General features: G+C 47.2%; 1 protein-coding gene across 1 annotated transcript in view; it reads left to right on the plus strand.

The window, feature by feature from the left end:
- Nucleotides 1-15,941, plus strand: part of WDR62 (WD repeat domain 62) — a 50,928-nt gene that overhangs the window by 20,082 nt on the left and 14,905 nt on the right. The window contains exons 10-13 of the mRNA XM_049787464.1: nt 5,923-6,060; nt 7,484-7,662; nt 11,258-11,349; nt 13,544-13,669. Of these exons, the coding sequence (XP_049643421.1) occupies nt 5,923-6,060; nt 7,484-7,662; nt 11,258-11,349; nt 13,544-13,669 (535 nt within the window). The remainder of the gene's footprint in view (nt 1-5,922; nt 6,061-7,483; nt 7,663-11,257; nt 11,350-13,543; nt 13,670-15,941) is intronic.

The raw sequence follows: 15,941 nt of genomic DNA on the forward strand, positions 1-15,941 counted from the left end.
ACTTCCTGGGAGATGATCCTGTGACCTGATTTTTCTGGGAGCCGTGGACTCAGCTTGAGTGTTGAATTGTTCTTTGCAGGAAAGGAAAAGTCTTAACCTTAGCACAGGCAGTCCAGGCCCATCACCTTCCCTTGCAGAAAAAGAATTTCAAGGGCTGGACTGATAGCACAGCAGTAGGGTATTTGCTTTGCACCCGGCCAACCCAGGACAGACCCAGGTTTGATTCCCATTATCCCATATGATATGGTCCCCCAAGCTTGCCAAGAGTGATTTCTGAGCACAGAGCCAGGAGTAATTATTCTGAGTGCCACCTTGTGTAGCCCAAAAATAAAAACAAAAAAAGAATTTCAGGAGGTTTTTTGTTTGTTTGTTTCTTTTTGGCTTTTGCTTTTAGGACCTCACTGGTGATGCTCAGAGGTTTCTCCTGACTATGCACTCAGAAATTACTCCTGGCTTGGGGGACCATATGGGATGCTGGGGGATCAAACCACTGTCCGTCCTGGGTCAGCCGCCTGCAAGGCAAATGCTCCACCGTTGAGCTATCGCTCCAGCCCCGCAAAATAGTTTTGATTGGAAAACATTTTACTTAGAAAGACATAGGAGGGGGGCCGGAGAGATAGCATGGAGGTAAGGTGTTTGCCTTTCATGCAGAAGGTCGGTGGTTCGAATTCCGGCATCCCGTATCCCTGCCAGAAGCAATTTCTGAACGTAGAGCCAGGAGTAACCTTGAGGGCTTTGGGTGTGACCCCCAAAAAAAAGAAAGAAAGAGGGGGGGGGGAGGGAGGGAGGGAGGGAAGGAAGGAAGGAGGAAGGGAAGGAAGGAAGGACGGACATAGTAGTATGGGGGAAAAATATGTGTTCAAGAGAGAGAACAGGAGTTTCTCCGGAGAGAAAGAACCAACAAACAATGAGAGAGGGAAGGAGGGGGAGATATGTTCAGGGGAAAACAAAGGCTTGAAAGAGCAAGCCAAAGGAGGATGCCCTTTAATGGTTCCTGTAGGACAGGAATTCATTGTCTGCTGACAATGAATTTCTTCAATTTGTTTTGACCAACTTGTTTGCCAGCTACAGAACTGTTGATTTTTTTTTTTTTAATAATGTACTTATTTTGCTTTGCTGAGGAACAGTTGAAAGTGTTGGTTTTAGGGGCCGGTGAGGTGGCGCTAGAGGTAAGGAGTCTGCCTTGCAAGTGCTAGCCAAGGAAGGACCATGGTTCGATCCCTGGTGTCCCATATGGTCCCCCCAAGCCAGGGGCGATTTCTGAGTGCTTAGCCAGGAGTAACCCCTGAGCATCAAATGGGTGTGGCCCAAAAAAAACAAAAAAGAAAGTGTTGGTTTTACCTGCGTCATATCCCTGTACCACTCCCAGCAGTACTTAACCATTGGGGGCTAACAGTGCTAGGATACAAAGATAGCCCTACAGAGTTCGGGACCACCAGGGACACCGTAGCAATAACACGAAGGGCTAAACTTGGTGATACTCGTGGTTCTAGGGATTGAACCGGGGTTACGGTTCTGTACCCTGACCCTTGTAACTTTTGGAACCACACCCAGCAGTATTTAGGGCTCAGGGATCACTCCTGGCTCTGCACTCAGGAGACTAACTGGGGTACCCAGGCTCAAACCCAGGTCAGCTGGGTGCAAGGCAAGTGGCCCTGCCTGCTGTCCTATTTCTGCAGCGCTCAACTATTAATTTCCTTTTTTGTTTTTGAGCCACACTCAGTGGCACATTGGGGTTACTCCTGGCTCTGCGCTCAGAAATCACTCCTGACTCGGGGACCATGGGATGCTGGGAATCGAACACGCGTTTGTCCTGGGTCAGCCGTATGCAAGGCAAACGCCCTACCACTGTGCTATGGCTCCAGCCCTCAACTGTAATTTTTTCTCTTTTTTTGTGGGTTTTGTGGGGTTTTTTTATTTTTATTTTTGTTTTGTTTTGTTTTGTTTTTTGTTTTTGAGCCACACCCAACGATGCTCAGGGGTTACTCCTGGCTGTCTGCTCAGAAATAGCTCCTGGCAGGCTCGGGGGACCATATGGGACACCGGGATTCGAACCAACCACCTTTGGTCCTGGATCGGCTGCTTGCAAGGCAAACGCTGCTGTGCTATCTCTCCGGGCCCTATTTTTATTTTTTTTTTAAGTCGTACCCAGCAGCCCTCAGGAGTTACTCCTGACTTTTATGCTCAGAAATCGCTCCTGGAAAGCTCCAGGGACCATATGGGATGCCGGGATTCGAACCACTGTCCTTCTGCATGAAAGGCAAATGCCTTTTGTCCATGCTCTCTCTCCAGCCCCTCAACTGTTAATTTTTGTTTTGTTTTGTTTTTTTGGGCCACACCTGTTTGATGCTCAGGGGTTACTCCTGGCTAAGCACTCAGAAATTGCCCCTGGCTTGGGGGGACCATATGGGACGTTGGGGGATCGAACCACTGTCCTTCCTTGGCTAGCACTTGCAAGGCAGACACCTTACCTCCCCAACTGTTAATTTCTTAAGAATCTTTTGTACAGGGCCGGGAGAGATAGCACAGCGGTGTTTGCCTTGCAAGCAGCCGATCCAGGTCCTAAGGTGGTTGGTTCGAATCCCAGTGTCCCATATGGTCCCCCGTGCCTGCCAGGAGCTATTTCTGAGCAGACAGCCAGGAGTAACCCCGGAGCACCGCCAAGTGTGGCCCAAAAAAAAAAAAAAATCTTTTGTACAGAGCAAATTGCTTATCTCTCTGCTTTCAAGATTATTTCATTGACTTTTTTAGGAGTGGAGGGGGCGGGGTGTGGCATGAAGGGAGGGAGGGAGAGCAACTTTGATTTTCAATAATGTATCATGTCTCTATGTTTGTCTCTATGTTTATTCTAACTTGGAACTTTATTGTTTTGAGCTTGAACATGTTGATTTACATCTTTCATCAAGTTTATAACTTTTCATTTTCTTTGTTATGTTTTGGGTCCCTGGACTCTTAAATCTGCAAACAACTGTTGCTTCTCCTTATGTTGATATCTAGTTATTATTAAGCTCAATCTGAAAATTTACTTTTTTTCCTCCTGGCTCTATGCTCAAAAATCGCTCCTGGCAGGCCGGGATGCCGGGATTCGAATCACCGACCTCTTGCATGCAAGGCACCATGCTATCTTGCCGGCCCAGTGTCTTTCCCTTTTAAAGCATTTTTTGGGTCAGGTGAGAGAAATAATGCATCTGATAGGGTGTGTGCTTTGCACGGAGGAAGGTCAGATTTGATCCCCAGGTTCACATTGTCCCGCAGGAAACACTGAGAGAAACCCTAAAGTACCGCCAGATGTGACCCAGAAGCCAGAACACACGCATGTACACACACAGATTAACACACTACCACTTGTTGACTTCATTTTATATTTTAGAAGCTGAAGGGAATATTTTTTCCTAATTTTAATTGGTCTTTTTGTTTGGTTTGGGAGCCAACCCAACAATGCTCAGAGGTTTTCTGGTTTTGCACTCAGAAATTACTCCTGGCAGGTTCGGGGGACCATATGAAATGATCAAACCTGGGTCCATTACATAAAAGCAAATGCCCTATTTGCTGTGGCCTCGTGATCTTTTTGCTTTTTGGTAGCCACATCTGGTAATGCTCGGGGCTTACAGTTTGCGCTCGGGGATCACTCCTGGGTGCTGAGGATTGAGCTTGGGTTCACTAGATGCAAGGCAAGTATTCTTATCTACTTTACTATTGCTCCAGTCCCTAAGAAATTAATCTTGGTGTAGGCTTTTATATTTTGAATTTTCTATTAGATCATTTGTGTTTTATATTCCCTTGATTTTTTTTTTCTTTATGGATTCCTATTATTTGAGTGTTGAATCATCACTGCCTACCTTTAATATATATTTGGGGATTTTTTTCTACATCCTTTAACCTGAATGGTTTATCATTAAAAAAAATTGTTGTTTGGGGCTGGAGAGATAATAATGCAGGTGGGGCATTTGCCTTGCATGCAGAGGATGGTGGTTCGAATCCCAGTATCCCATATGACGCCCCCAGCCCCCAGGAGCCATTTCTGAGCACAGAGCCAGGAGTAACCCCTGAGTGCTGCCAGGTGCAACCAAGAAAACAAAGAAAGGGACTGGAGAGATAGCGTGGAGGTAAGGCATTTGCCGTGCATGCTGAAGGACAGTGGTTCGAATCCTAGCATTTTATATGGTCCCCCAAGTCCCCAGGATTAATTTCTGAGCATAGAGCCAGGAGTAACCCCTGAGCACTGTCTGGTGTGACCCAAAAAAAAAAAAATCTTGTTTAGGGGCTGGAGAGATAGCACAGCAGCATTTGCCTTGCAAGCAGTCGACCCAGGACCTAAGGTGGTTGGTTTGAATCCCGGTGTCCCATATGGTCCCCCGTGCCTGCCAAGAGTAATTTCTGAGTGTAGAGCCAGGAGTAACCCCTGAGCGCCACCAGGTGTGATTCAAAAACCAAAAAAAAAAAAAAAAAAAAAAAAAAAAATCTTGTTTATTCTTTGTTTTGGGGTCATAGCCAGCAGCACTCAGGAGTTACACCTGGCTTTGCACTCTGCACCAGGGATCACTCCTAATGGTGCTCAGGATCCATAGAAGGATCAAACCCAGGTCAGCTGAGTGCAAGGCATACAGATCCTACACACTGCTATTGCTCTATCCCCTCAGTTGTACTTTTATCTGTTTTATGGAAATGCATTTCTGTGTGCTTTTTTATTTTTTGGCTTTAAAAGCATAACTTTGGGATTTAGCCTTGTTCCTTTCTATTGTTCATTTCTTTGGTGATTCTAGTTTTTTCCTGAATATTTTAGAAGTTTGTATGGTTTGGGAAAGGTTTACACACTTGACAGAAAACCACTTCATCTTCTGTTTTGTTAATTCTTTTCAAAGTTATGATACATCACTTTCAGTGAAGTTCCACATTCACCCTTAACAGCCTTTCCTCATGGGGGACTTTTGCTCTGGAAAAAGTCCCCAGCAGGTCAGTTTTTTGTTTTTGTTTTTACTTTGGGGCCACTCAGGGATCACTCCTGGCGGAGGTCTAGGGACCATATGTGGTGCTGGAGATCGAACCTGGGTTTGCTGCATGCAAGGCAAGCACCCTTCCTACTGTACTGTCTGTCACTTTAGCCTCCCAACAGGTCAATTTGAGAGGCCACAGGGAAGACCCTAACTGCTTAACCACTTCCGGATCATACTACCGAACACTTTCGCTCAGTTCCTGTAGGAGTGAGTCAGAACCCTTCCTTTTTTGACTGCTGCTCAGTTTGACTCTGTACTTCCCTTTCTTTTTTGTGGTATTAGGGGTTGAATCCAGGGCCTCTCACATGCAAAGCATATATGCTCTGCCACTGCACCACATTTCTATCCCCCCCCCACTTAAAGATTTCTTTTATTTTTCCAACACACTCTATTTATAATGTCTGATACTGCTAGTATTTAGAGCTGTACACTCTTCCTGCTGCTTCTTGCTTATAGTACCTTATTTCCTTTTGTGCTTAGTGATTCTTTTTTTAAAAATTGGCTGCCCATTCTAGTGGAAATTTATTTGTAGAGATGTTTTTATAACTCCCAGAAGATGGAATATAAACAATCATGACAGCACTTTGTCTTTTCCCTTATTTATTTATTTATTTATTTATTTATTTATTTATTTATTTATTTATTTTTGGTTTTTGGGTCACACCCGGTAGCACTCAGGGGTTACTCCTGGCTCTATGCTCAGAAATCGCCCCTGGCAGGCACAGGGGACCATATGGGATGCCGGGATTCGAACCCACTGTCCTTCTGCATGCAAGGCAAATGCCTTATCTCCATGCTATCTCTCCGGCCCCATCTTTTCCCTTATTTTTAACATAGATGGCATTTTATAACTTTTTTCACCCAAATGTCACAGAAATATTGAGTGGTTGTAATAAATCTTCCTTTGCTTGTTCTCTGGGAACCACAGGTGTATCCTGAGTTTGAAGACCAGAGAGCTTGTCTGCCATCCGGATCATTTCTGACTTGTTCCTCAGACAACACCATACGCTTCTGGAACATGGGAAGCAGACCTGACTCTCACTGGCAACAAAACATTTTCAGTAATGTGAGTGGCTTCATGTGAATATTTTAGGAAAAAAAAATAGAGTTCTACTTTAAGCCTGGACCTGAGGACATAATGGAGTACCCTCTCTTTTTTTTTTTTTTAAGGACTCAGCACTTGCTTTGTATTTGGGAGTCCTAGCTTAGATCCTCAGCACTACATACCGTATTTTCCGGCGTATTTTGAAACAAAAAAAGTCAACCAAAAATCAGGGGTCGTCTTATATGCCGAGTATATCCCGAAAAATGTTTCAATATGCCGCTAAACGAAAATTGTCTGAATATTGCCACAAAACGAATTTTCCAACTTGATCCTGCACCAATCACTGCCAGGCTGCTCGGACTACCTCTGTAACTCAGCCAATCCAAGCAGGCTTTATATGCATGCAAATTAGACAATGTTCTGGACCCGAATCTATACTGTAAAAAGCCTGCTCAGATTGGCCAGAGTCAGAGAGAAAGTCTATTACAGTAGAACCTTTGAACCTTTTCTTGTTGTGATTGGCTCACTGTGGAAGATACAGTTGCAGCACAGGAACATTCTGTCTTATACAGCAAATATAGGCCTAAACCTATGTTTTAACTGTAAAATTAGGGGGTCGTCTTATATGCCGGAAAATACGGTAATTGCTTAACACTGCCAGATGTGGGGCCAGAGTGGTAGCGCTAGAGGTAAGGCATTTGCCTTGCAAGTCTAGCCTAGGACTGACCACAGTTCGATCCCCCAGCATCCCATATGGTCCCCCCCAAGCCAGGAACAATTTCTGAGCACATAGCCAGGAGTAACCCCTGAGTGTCAATGAGTGTGTCACAAAAAAAAAAAAAAAACACTGCCAGATGTACCCTTCACATACACAGAATAGCGTGCACACACACTATATATATATTTTGGTTGGTTGGTTGGATGGATGGCTTTTTTGGTTTTTAGACCTCACCTGGCAGAGCTCAAGAGTTATCCTGGCTCTGCGCTCAGGAATCACTCCTGGCAGGCTTGGGGAACCATATAGGATGCTGGGAATTGAACCTGGGGTAGACGCATATAAGGTAAAGCCCTTCCTGCTGTGCTGTTTCTGGATCTTGTTTGTTTTTTTTATATATACCTCCAGCTGCTTTCCCTTATGGGGGGACATTTGTCTGGAAAAAGTCCCCAGGACATCAGTTTTTTGTTTCTGTTTTATGTTTTTTTTCTTTTCTCTTTTTTTTTTTGGGGGGGGGCACATTGGCTGTGCTGAGCATTGAATCCTGGTCAGTCATGGCCAGCAAGCAGGCCTTGCAAGGCAAATTTCCTACCCTCTGTCCTATGGCTCTAGCCTCAGCATAAGCATTTTTTTGAAGTAGCATTGTGCTACTAATGAAGAAGGAGAGACTCAGGAGACAGCACTGCAGGGAGTCTCCAAGCTCCTCGCAACACCCACGTCCTCTTCCAGACCCTGCTGAAGGTCGTGTATATAGAGAATGACATCCAACACCTGCAGGACCTGTCACACTTCCCAGACCGGGGCAGCGAGAGTGCCACACCCATGGAGGTGAAAGCTGGGGTGCGAGTCATGCAGGTCAGTCCTGACGGCCAGCACTTGGCTTCAGGCGACCGAAGTGGAAATCTGAGGCAAGTGGGCACCTCTCCCACTGGGTTCGGGTCATGGTGACAATGATAGATTCAGGCTGTGTCCCCATTGGGAATTAGTGGTGGTGTGTAGTCTTTTACAACCGGCCCCTTTCGGTCAGCTAGGAAGGAGCTTCCAGAAGGCTGGGTAGGGTATCTGGCAGGATCACCATGCTGGGCAGGGGTCATGACAACAGTGGATGGGCAAGAGAATGTGACACTCTTTAGACCCAGGTATCCCCAATGAGGCCTCAGAGAAGATGCCAGTAGGAGCTTGGAGAACCCAGTGGTCTCAGGGAGGTGCTAAGAGGATGGGGCATTTGAAAGCTAAGACTAAGACTCTGCTTACCAGAGAATTAAGGTGAGGTTTTTGTGCTTTGCTCGCAGTTAGGACCACACCTGGGAGAGGTGAAAGGGCATGGGGGCATGAGGAGTGAACCCAGACATGCACATGTGTTCCACCACTCGAACCCTCTGCATGGGCTTTGCAGATCAGAGGAATTTGGTTTTTGAAGGTTTTTGTTTTGGCTTTGTTTCCAGCTCTCTGGGGTTACTATGGGGGTTGTTCTGATGATAGTCAAGGGGCCATGCAGTACCCCATACCTCTTGCATTAAGAATGTGGTCTGGGGGGCCGGGAAGGTGGCGCTAGAGGTAAGGTGTCTGCCTTACAAGCGCTAGCGTAGGACGGACCGCGGTTCGATCCCCCGGCGTCCCATATGGTCTCCCCAAGCCAGGGGCGATTTCTGAGCTCATAGCCAGGAGTAACCCCTGAGTATCAAACGGGTGTGGCCCAAAAACCAGAAAAAAAAAAAAAAGAATGTGGTCTGGGCCCGGAGAGAGAGCACAGCGGCGTTTGCCTTGCAAGCAGCCGATCCAGGACCAAAGGTGGTTGGTTCGAATCCCGGTGTCCCATATGGTCCCCCGTGCCTGCCAGGAGCTGTTTCTGAGCAAACAGCCAGGAGTAACCCCTGAGCACCGCCGGGTGTGACCCAAAAACCAAAAAAATAAATAAATAAAAAGAATTAGTCTTTTGGGGCCCGGAGAGATAGCACAGCGGTGTTTGCCTTGCAAGCAGCCCATCCAGGACCAAAGGTGGTTGGTTCGAATCCCGGTGTCCCATATGGTCCCCGAGCACCGCCTGATGTGGCCAAAAAAAAAAAAAGAATGTGGTCTGACCCAAATGGTAACAGTGATGGTGTGGTATCTGCAGTGACCAGCCTTCGCTCAGCAGGCTCACATTGCTCAAGGCTGCTCAGGTTGCAGTGCTGCTGAGGTTTGCCGTTTGTGTGTGCTGCTCCAATGCCTCAGGTGTAGCTGTAGTGCTCACTGAAAGTCTCACTCTAATGTTGTGTCTGGGATCCTGAATGGCAGTGCTTGGCTGATGGACATGTGGGGTGATGCCGGAGAGATCAAAGCCTTGTGCTTGCAGAGCAAGGGCTAGATCACTCGGCTTTACTGGGGCCCTGCAGTAATCTTTCATGTTATCCCCAAATTTGGGGCCCGAGTGATAGAACAGTGGTAGGGCATTTGGCCTTGCATGTGGCCAACCTGAGGTTGGACCCGGGTTTAATCCCCGGTATTCCATATGGTCCCTGAGCCTGCCAGGAGCAATTTCTGAGTGCAGAGCCAGGAGTAAACTCTGAGCATCACCAGGTATGACCCAAACCCCCCACACTAAAAAAAAATATATATATATATAGCCCCAGCCTGTAAGTGCTGGCCCAGAGACCAGATTAATGATGACATATGACAGCTGTGTGACCCTTTGGATGCTGGGATTTGTGAAGGATGGAGGACCTCCCCTTAAAGAGGCAGCTCCCAAATAGCATTGGGAGTTCAGGATCTAGTTGTCTTATCTTCTGTTGTTTTTTCCTGTGAAATTCTTGAGGGAATGGAGGTTGGTTTGTTTTTTGGGTTTTGGGGCCACATCTGGCGGCGCTTGGGTTACTCCTTACTCTTTTTTGGGGGGGTCACACCTGGCAGTGCTCAGGGGTTACTCTTGGCTCTATGCTCAGAAATCGCTCCTGGCAGGCTCGGGGGACCATATGGGGTGCCAGGATTTGAACCACCGTCCTTCTGCATCTAAGGCAAATGTCTTACTGCTGTGCTATCTCTCCAGCCCCACTCCTTACTCTTTGCTCACAAATTGTTCTTGCAAAAAAAAAAACAAACAAAAATACAGGGGGCTGGAGAGATAGCATGGAGGCAAGGCATTTGCCTTACATATAGAAGATTGGTGGTTCAAATTCTGGCATCCCATATGGTTCCCTGAGATTGCCAGGAGCGATTTCTGAGCATAGAACCAGGAGTAATCCCTGAGCGATGCAGAGTGTGACCCAAAAAACAAAAAAAAAAAAGAAAAAGAAAAAGAAAGAAATTTTTCCTGGCAGACTCAGGGTACCATACCTGATAGCACCATACGGGGATCGAACCCGGGTCTGTCCCAGGTTGGCCACATGCAGTGCAAATGCCCTAAATCTGTTCTATCACTATAGCCCAGACTTGTTTGTTTGGTTTGATTTTGTTTGGTTTGGGGCCATACCCTGCAATGATCAGGGCTTATACTCGTGGCTCAGTATTCAGAAACTAGACTACTTCTGGCAGTATTTAGGGGCCCTTATCCACTGTACTGTCTCTCTGGCCCCTTTTAGTTTTTTATTTGTTTTTTAGCTTTTTTTAATTTGGGGGTTTTTTGGGGGGGGATATTACACCCAGTGGTGCTCAGGAATTATCCCTGGCTCTACACTTGAGGAACTTTATGGGATACTAGGGATCTAATCTCTGTTGGCTACATGTAAGGAAGTGCCCTACCTGCTTTACTATTGCTCCAGCCCTGAAATTCTAATTTTTATCTTTGTATATAAGTGGGTGGGGGGGGGTTGAGCACACCTGCCTGTGCCCAAGGATCATTTTTGGTGCAACTCAGGAGGATTGTCCTGTTTGATGCCCCACTGTACCTCTTTACCCTAGTTGTTCCATCTCTCTGGCCCAAATTCTCGTTTCTGAATGCTGGTGACTGTTCTGCTTATTATTGGCGACATGAGGCCAGTCAGCTGGTGATGCTTTGTCATGAGTGGATACCAGTGAGTGACAGAAACTTGAGTAGCTCGCTCACTCTCGCCAGTTTGTAGGAGTTGTAATGTAATATGATATAATGCACTCTCTGACCTAGTGCTGTCTGTGGTGGGGGTCCCTGTGTTTTCACCTGGGTTCACCAAGGCAGGAGAGACTGTCCGGCAAGGTAAGGAGCTGTTGTGAGTCTCATTCAGTCCTGGTAGTCTGTTGACTGGTCATGTTTGCAGAGAACTAGTGAAGTCTAGGTGGGAGACTCTGGGAATGAGAGATCAGATCACAGCTCAACACCTAAAGTATCACTTTGGACACTTGTCCCCGGTCCCCAGACAACTGACAGGTCATGGATCCTCAAGGTTCTGGGAGCCCCTGAGTACACCCAGGCTTGGTGCTTAGATGAGACACCCCTGACAAGCTGCTCTTGGGTTTTCCAAACTGCCTGCCTGGCCTCTCTGATCTTTCCTAGTATTGGGGCTAAGGGCTGGGGACTCCGGGCGGGGAACAGTAGGTGCTGTGTGTCTCTAGGATCCATGAGCTGCACTTCATGGACAAGCTGATCAAGGTGGAGGCCCATGATGCTGAGATTCTGTGCCTGGAGTACTCCAAGCCTGAGACAGGTGAGCTACTGCTGGGCAATGCCAGGGCGCTAGGGTGATGGCCTGGCAGAGCCACAAATCAAGGCTGACTGGCTGAGCTTGGATGACAGCTGGAGTTCTGGTTAGTGAGGTACCTGGGCCCAGGGGACTGATTGGGCTCCAGGGAGCATAGCACCTAAGGTAGGACAGTTCGGCATATTACTTAGCAGAGATTGGCACCTCCAGCAAAATTGCAAGAATAGTAGGCAGGGAGCAGAGTGATAATATAGCAGGGAGGGTATAATGCCTTGCACTCAGCCAACCAGGATTTGATTCCTTGCACCCCATATGGTCCTTCAAGCACCACCAGGAGTGGTCCCGTGCAGAGCCAGAACACCATCTCTCCCACCCTGGATTTCCTTCCTCCTTGCTTCTTTTTTTTCCTTGCAGTTCCAGAGATTGAACCTAAGACTTTATGCATGAAAGGAAAGTGTTCTGCTACTAAGTTACAGCTCTACAGCTCTGATTCTTTCCCCTCTGTTTTCCTTTACCCCAACATTTATACACCAAATTTTATTGTTTTTGTTTGTTTGTTTGTTTTTTGGCTTTTGGGACATACCCGGCACAGCACCAAGGGGTGACTCCTGGCTCTGCACTCAGAAGTTATGCCTGACAGGCTCAAAGGACCATATAGGATGCCAAGGATCAAACCTGGGACAGATGCAAGCAAGGAAAAACGGTCTTCCCACTGTGCTGTCGCTCTGGTCCTTATTTTATTTTGAGGAACCTATATCTGGTTGTACTCAGGGTCTGTTCTTGGTCTGTGCTCAGGAGCAAGCCCTGGCAGTGCTCAAAATGTGGTATTACCAGGGATTTGAACTGGAATTAGCCACATGCAAAGCCAACACCCTAATTCCTATCTCTCAGGTCCTACTATCAAATTTTCTTGAAATCTCATTTAGGGGCGGGAGTGATAGCACTGCAGTAAGATGTTTGCCTTGCACGCTGCCAACCTGGAATGAGTTTGGGTTAGATCCCTGACATCCCATATGGTCCCCTAAGCCTGCCAGGAGCGATTTCTGAGCACAGAGCCAGGAGTAACCCCAGAGCACCACCAGGTATGGCCCAAAAACAGACAAATAAATCTCTCATTTTGTTTACCTTTCCTGAACTCCCATAGACCTCAGGTCTCATTTTAGGCCTCAAACATAAATATACTAGATATTTGTGTTTTTGTTGTTGGGTTTGTTTTTTGTTTTGTTTTGTTTTTGTTTTTGTTTTGAGTCACACCTAACAGTAGTCAAGGTTTACTTCTGGCTCTGTTCTCAGGGATTACTTATGGTGAGGCTCAGGGGACTAGATGAGGATGAGGTCCTAGGGATTGAACCCAGGCCAGCTATGTGCAAGGCAAACACCTATCCACTGTACTATCTCTTCAGCCTCCTTTTTTTATTTGGCATCATGGTAATTTATAATGCCAATAATGATTGTTTCATTCATAGCACAATCTCTCATCACATCGTCCTATTTTTTTTTCTTTTTTGTATCTGTGATGCCAGGGATCAAATCCAGACAGAGCCTTCTGCATAATTGGCCTCTGCCCTTTTGCAAATCATATCCCCCACCCTCCAAGCCTCAGGAAGTAGCTTCAGGGTCAAGGACTCAGGGAAAGCTGACTGCAGAAGGAAGAATCCATGGGGTCAGTGGGGCCAGTAGTCTAAGCAGAGAGGGATGTGAGGGAGCAGTGTCCTAGAGGACAGATTTCACAGGCCAGGTAAACGGACCTGCAGCCAGCAGTGCTGGGGACTGCAGAGCAAGTACTTCCTGTAGGTGTTAAGATTCTACTCCTCAGGGCCAGAACTATAGCACAGCAGGTAGGCTGTTTGCCTGACACACAGCCAACCCACGTTCAATCTCCAGCATCCCATATGGTCTCCATAGTCTACCAGGAATAATTCCTGAGTGAAGAGCCAGGCGTGACCCCTGAACATTGCTGGGTGTGGCCCCAAAGCAAAAGAATTGGGTCCTCAAGAGTGGTGGCATGGGACATGAGAGGTCCAGGTTTGGAGGCTTGGGGAAGAAGAGACACAGAACAAAGGAGATGTCTCTTCTGGAAACAAGCTGGCTACAGTTCTGGCCCTGGCAATTTTTTTTCTGCAAGGCCTGGAGAGTCAATTATGGGGCCATGGCAGTAAGCATCGTTCCAGGAATCCAAGTCTGTGCTTTGCACCCACAGGACTGACCTTGCTGGCCTCAGCCAGTCGAGACCGACTGATCCACGTGCTGAACGTGGAGAAGAACTACAACCTGGAGCAGACCCTGGATGACCACTCGTCCTCCATCACCGCCATCAAGTTTGCTGGTAAGCTCCTGCCACCTTTGCTGCTGCAGAGAACAGCAAGATTTCCATTTCACTTAAACAAGGCTCCAAAGAGTCGACTTTGGCATTATAGTGCTCCCACACAGGATTTCACAGGATTATTACTCACAGGATTTCATGGTGCCAGAGGGATGAGATTTGTCCTCATTCCTTCAAAGACCAGAGAGTTAGTACAGCTGTGGCCGACCTCTCCTGGTCCAAGCCTTCAGCACTGCTAGGAGTGAACCCTGAGCACTGCTGAGTGCAACCCAAAATGAAATCTTTTTTTTTTTTTTGGTTTTTGGGCCACACCTGGTGATGCTCAGGGGTTACTCCTGGCTATGTGCTCAGAAGTCGCTCCTGGCTTGGAGGACCATATGGGATGCCAGGGGATGGAACTGCGGTCCGTCCTAGGCTAGCGCTGGCAAGGCAGGCACCTTACCTCTGCGCCACCTCCCGGCCCCTAAACCTTTTATTTTTATTTTTTATTTATTTTTTTGTTTTTTTTTTAGGCCACACCCATTTGGTGCTCAGGGGTTACTTCTGGCTAAGACACCTTACCTCTAGCACCACTGTGCTGGCCCCCCAAAATAAAATCTTAAGAACTATATTCATGGGGCCGGGAAGATAGCATGGAGGTAGAGTGTTTGCCTTGCATGCAGATGGATGGTGGTTTGAATCTTGACATTCAGTGTGATCCCCTAGCCTGCTAGGGGCGATTTCTGAGCATAGAGCCAAGAGTAACCCCTGGGTGCTGCCGGGTGTAAACCCCCCCCCCCAAAATTATATTCATGGTCGGAACGGTGGTGCAAGCGATAGGGCATTTGCCTTGCATGCACTGACCTAGGATAGACTACTGTTTGATCCCCTGGCATCCCATATGGTCCCCCAAGCCAGAAGCAATTTCTTTTTTCTGTTTTGTTTTGTTTTTTGGGCCATACCCGGTAATGCTCAGGGGTTACTCCTGGCTATGCACTCAGAAGTTGCTCCTGGCTTGGGGGACCATATGGGACACCAGGGGATTGAACCACGGTCCGTCCAAGGCTAGCGCAGGCAAGGCAGGCACCTTAACCTCTAGCGCCACCGCCCGGCCTATTTCTAAGCGCATAGCCAGGAGTAAGCCCTGAGCGTCACCGGGTATGGCCCAAAAAGCAAAAGCAAAAACAAAAACAAACAAACAAAAAAAAAACCAAACACACATATATTTAGGCAGCGTCTTCATGGATAGAATATATTAGGAAAGTTTGTCACATTGTTGATGTGGATTGACTCAGTGAGCATCATTTTCCTCTTTCCTGGCCTGCCTTAGCTGAGGCTAAGGAAGCATGATTTGATGTGTTTCTGTGTGTTTTGGGCCATCTCCAGCAGTGTTCAAGAGTTCCCAGCTCAGTGGTAGGGACCATGTGGTGTTAGAGATGGTACCCGGGTCTAAGCTGGGCCCTCCGAGCCATCACACTGGCCCAGTTTGAATGATGTGCCTTCCTCAGAGCCGTGGGCAGATACACACAGTCTGTATACCCTGCAGTGCCAGGCTGTCTCTGCCAGAGCACTGGTTATGTAAACTGGGCTCCTGAGCGCCATCTCTTAGCCTGTGTGGTGCTGCCTGCTAAGGAAGGAAAACAGCCCATCATTCTGATCTGCAAACTACAGAGGAAGACAAGACCTCTGTATCAGAGTCAGCAAAGGAGGTGTGACTTGAGCCTCATGCCCTTACTCATTGGAAGCTCTTCTGATTGCTCTGTTCCTCACTCCCATTCAGCCATTATTATTATTATTGATATATAAGATTCTGCTGGGTCCCTCCCTGGACACCCTCAACCATGCCAGACTCTCCTATAATGACCTGTCTCATTTATTTTTGGGGGGCGCAGGGGGCACAACCAATTATATTAAGGGTTTACTCCTGGCTCTACACTCAGGGATCACTCCTGGCTGGTTTGAGAGACAATATGGGATACTGGGAATTGAACCCAGGGTTGACCACTTGCAAGGCAAGCAAACTTCACAGTACTATACTATTGTACTGGTTCAGGAGCTTTTTTTTTTTTTAATGAAGAAAGAAAATTGATAGGGTCAGAGAGATGGCTCAAAGGGCTAGAGTTGGTGTGTGGCATGCAGAAGCTGGGGGTTTAATTTTTGGTGCTGTGGGGGCCACCAGCATTGCTGGGAGCAGCCCTCAAGCACCCAAAAATCAAAAGAAGAAAAGGGCTGGAGTCTTAAGTCTTCAGTACTGCGGGGAGATTGCCTTGTATGTTGCCAATCTTCTGCATTCGAT

The sequence above is a fragment of the Suncus etruscus genome, chromosome 14, assembly GCF_024139225.1.
Source record: "Suncus etruscus isolate mSunEtr1 chromosome 14, mSunEtr1.pri.cur, whole genome shotgun sequence".
Lineage (NCBI taxonomy): Eukaryota > Metazoa > Chordata > Mammalia > Eulipotyphla > Soricidae > Suncus > Suncus etruscus.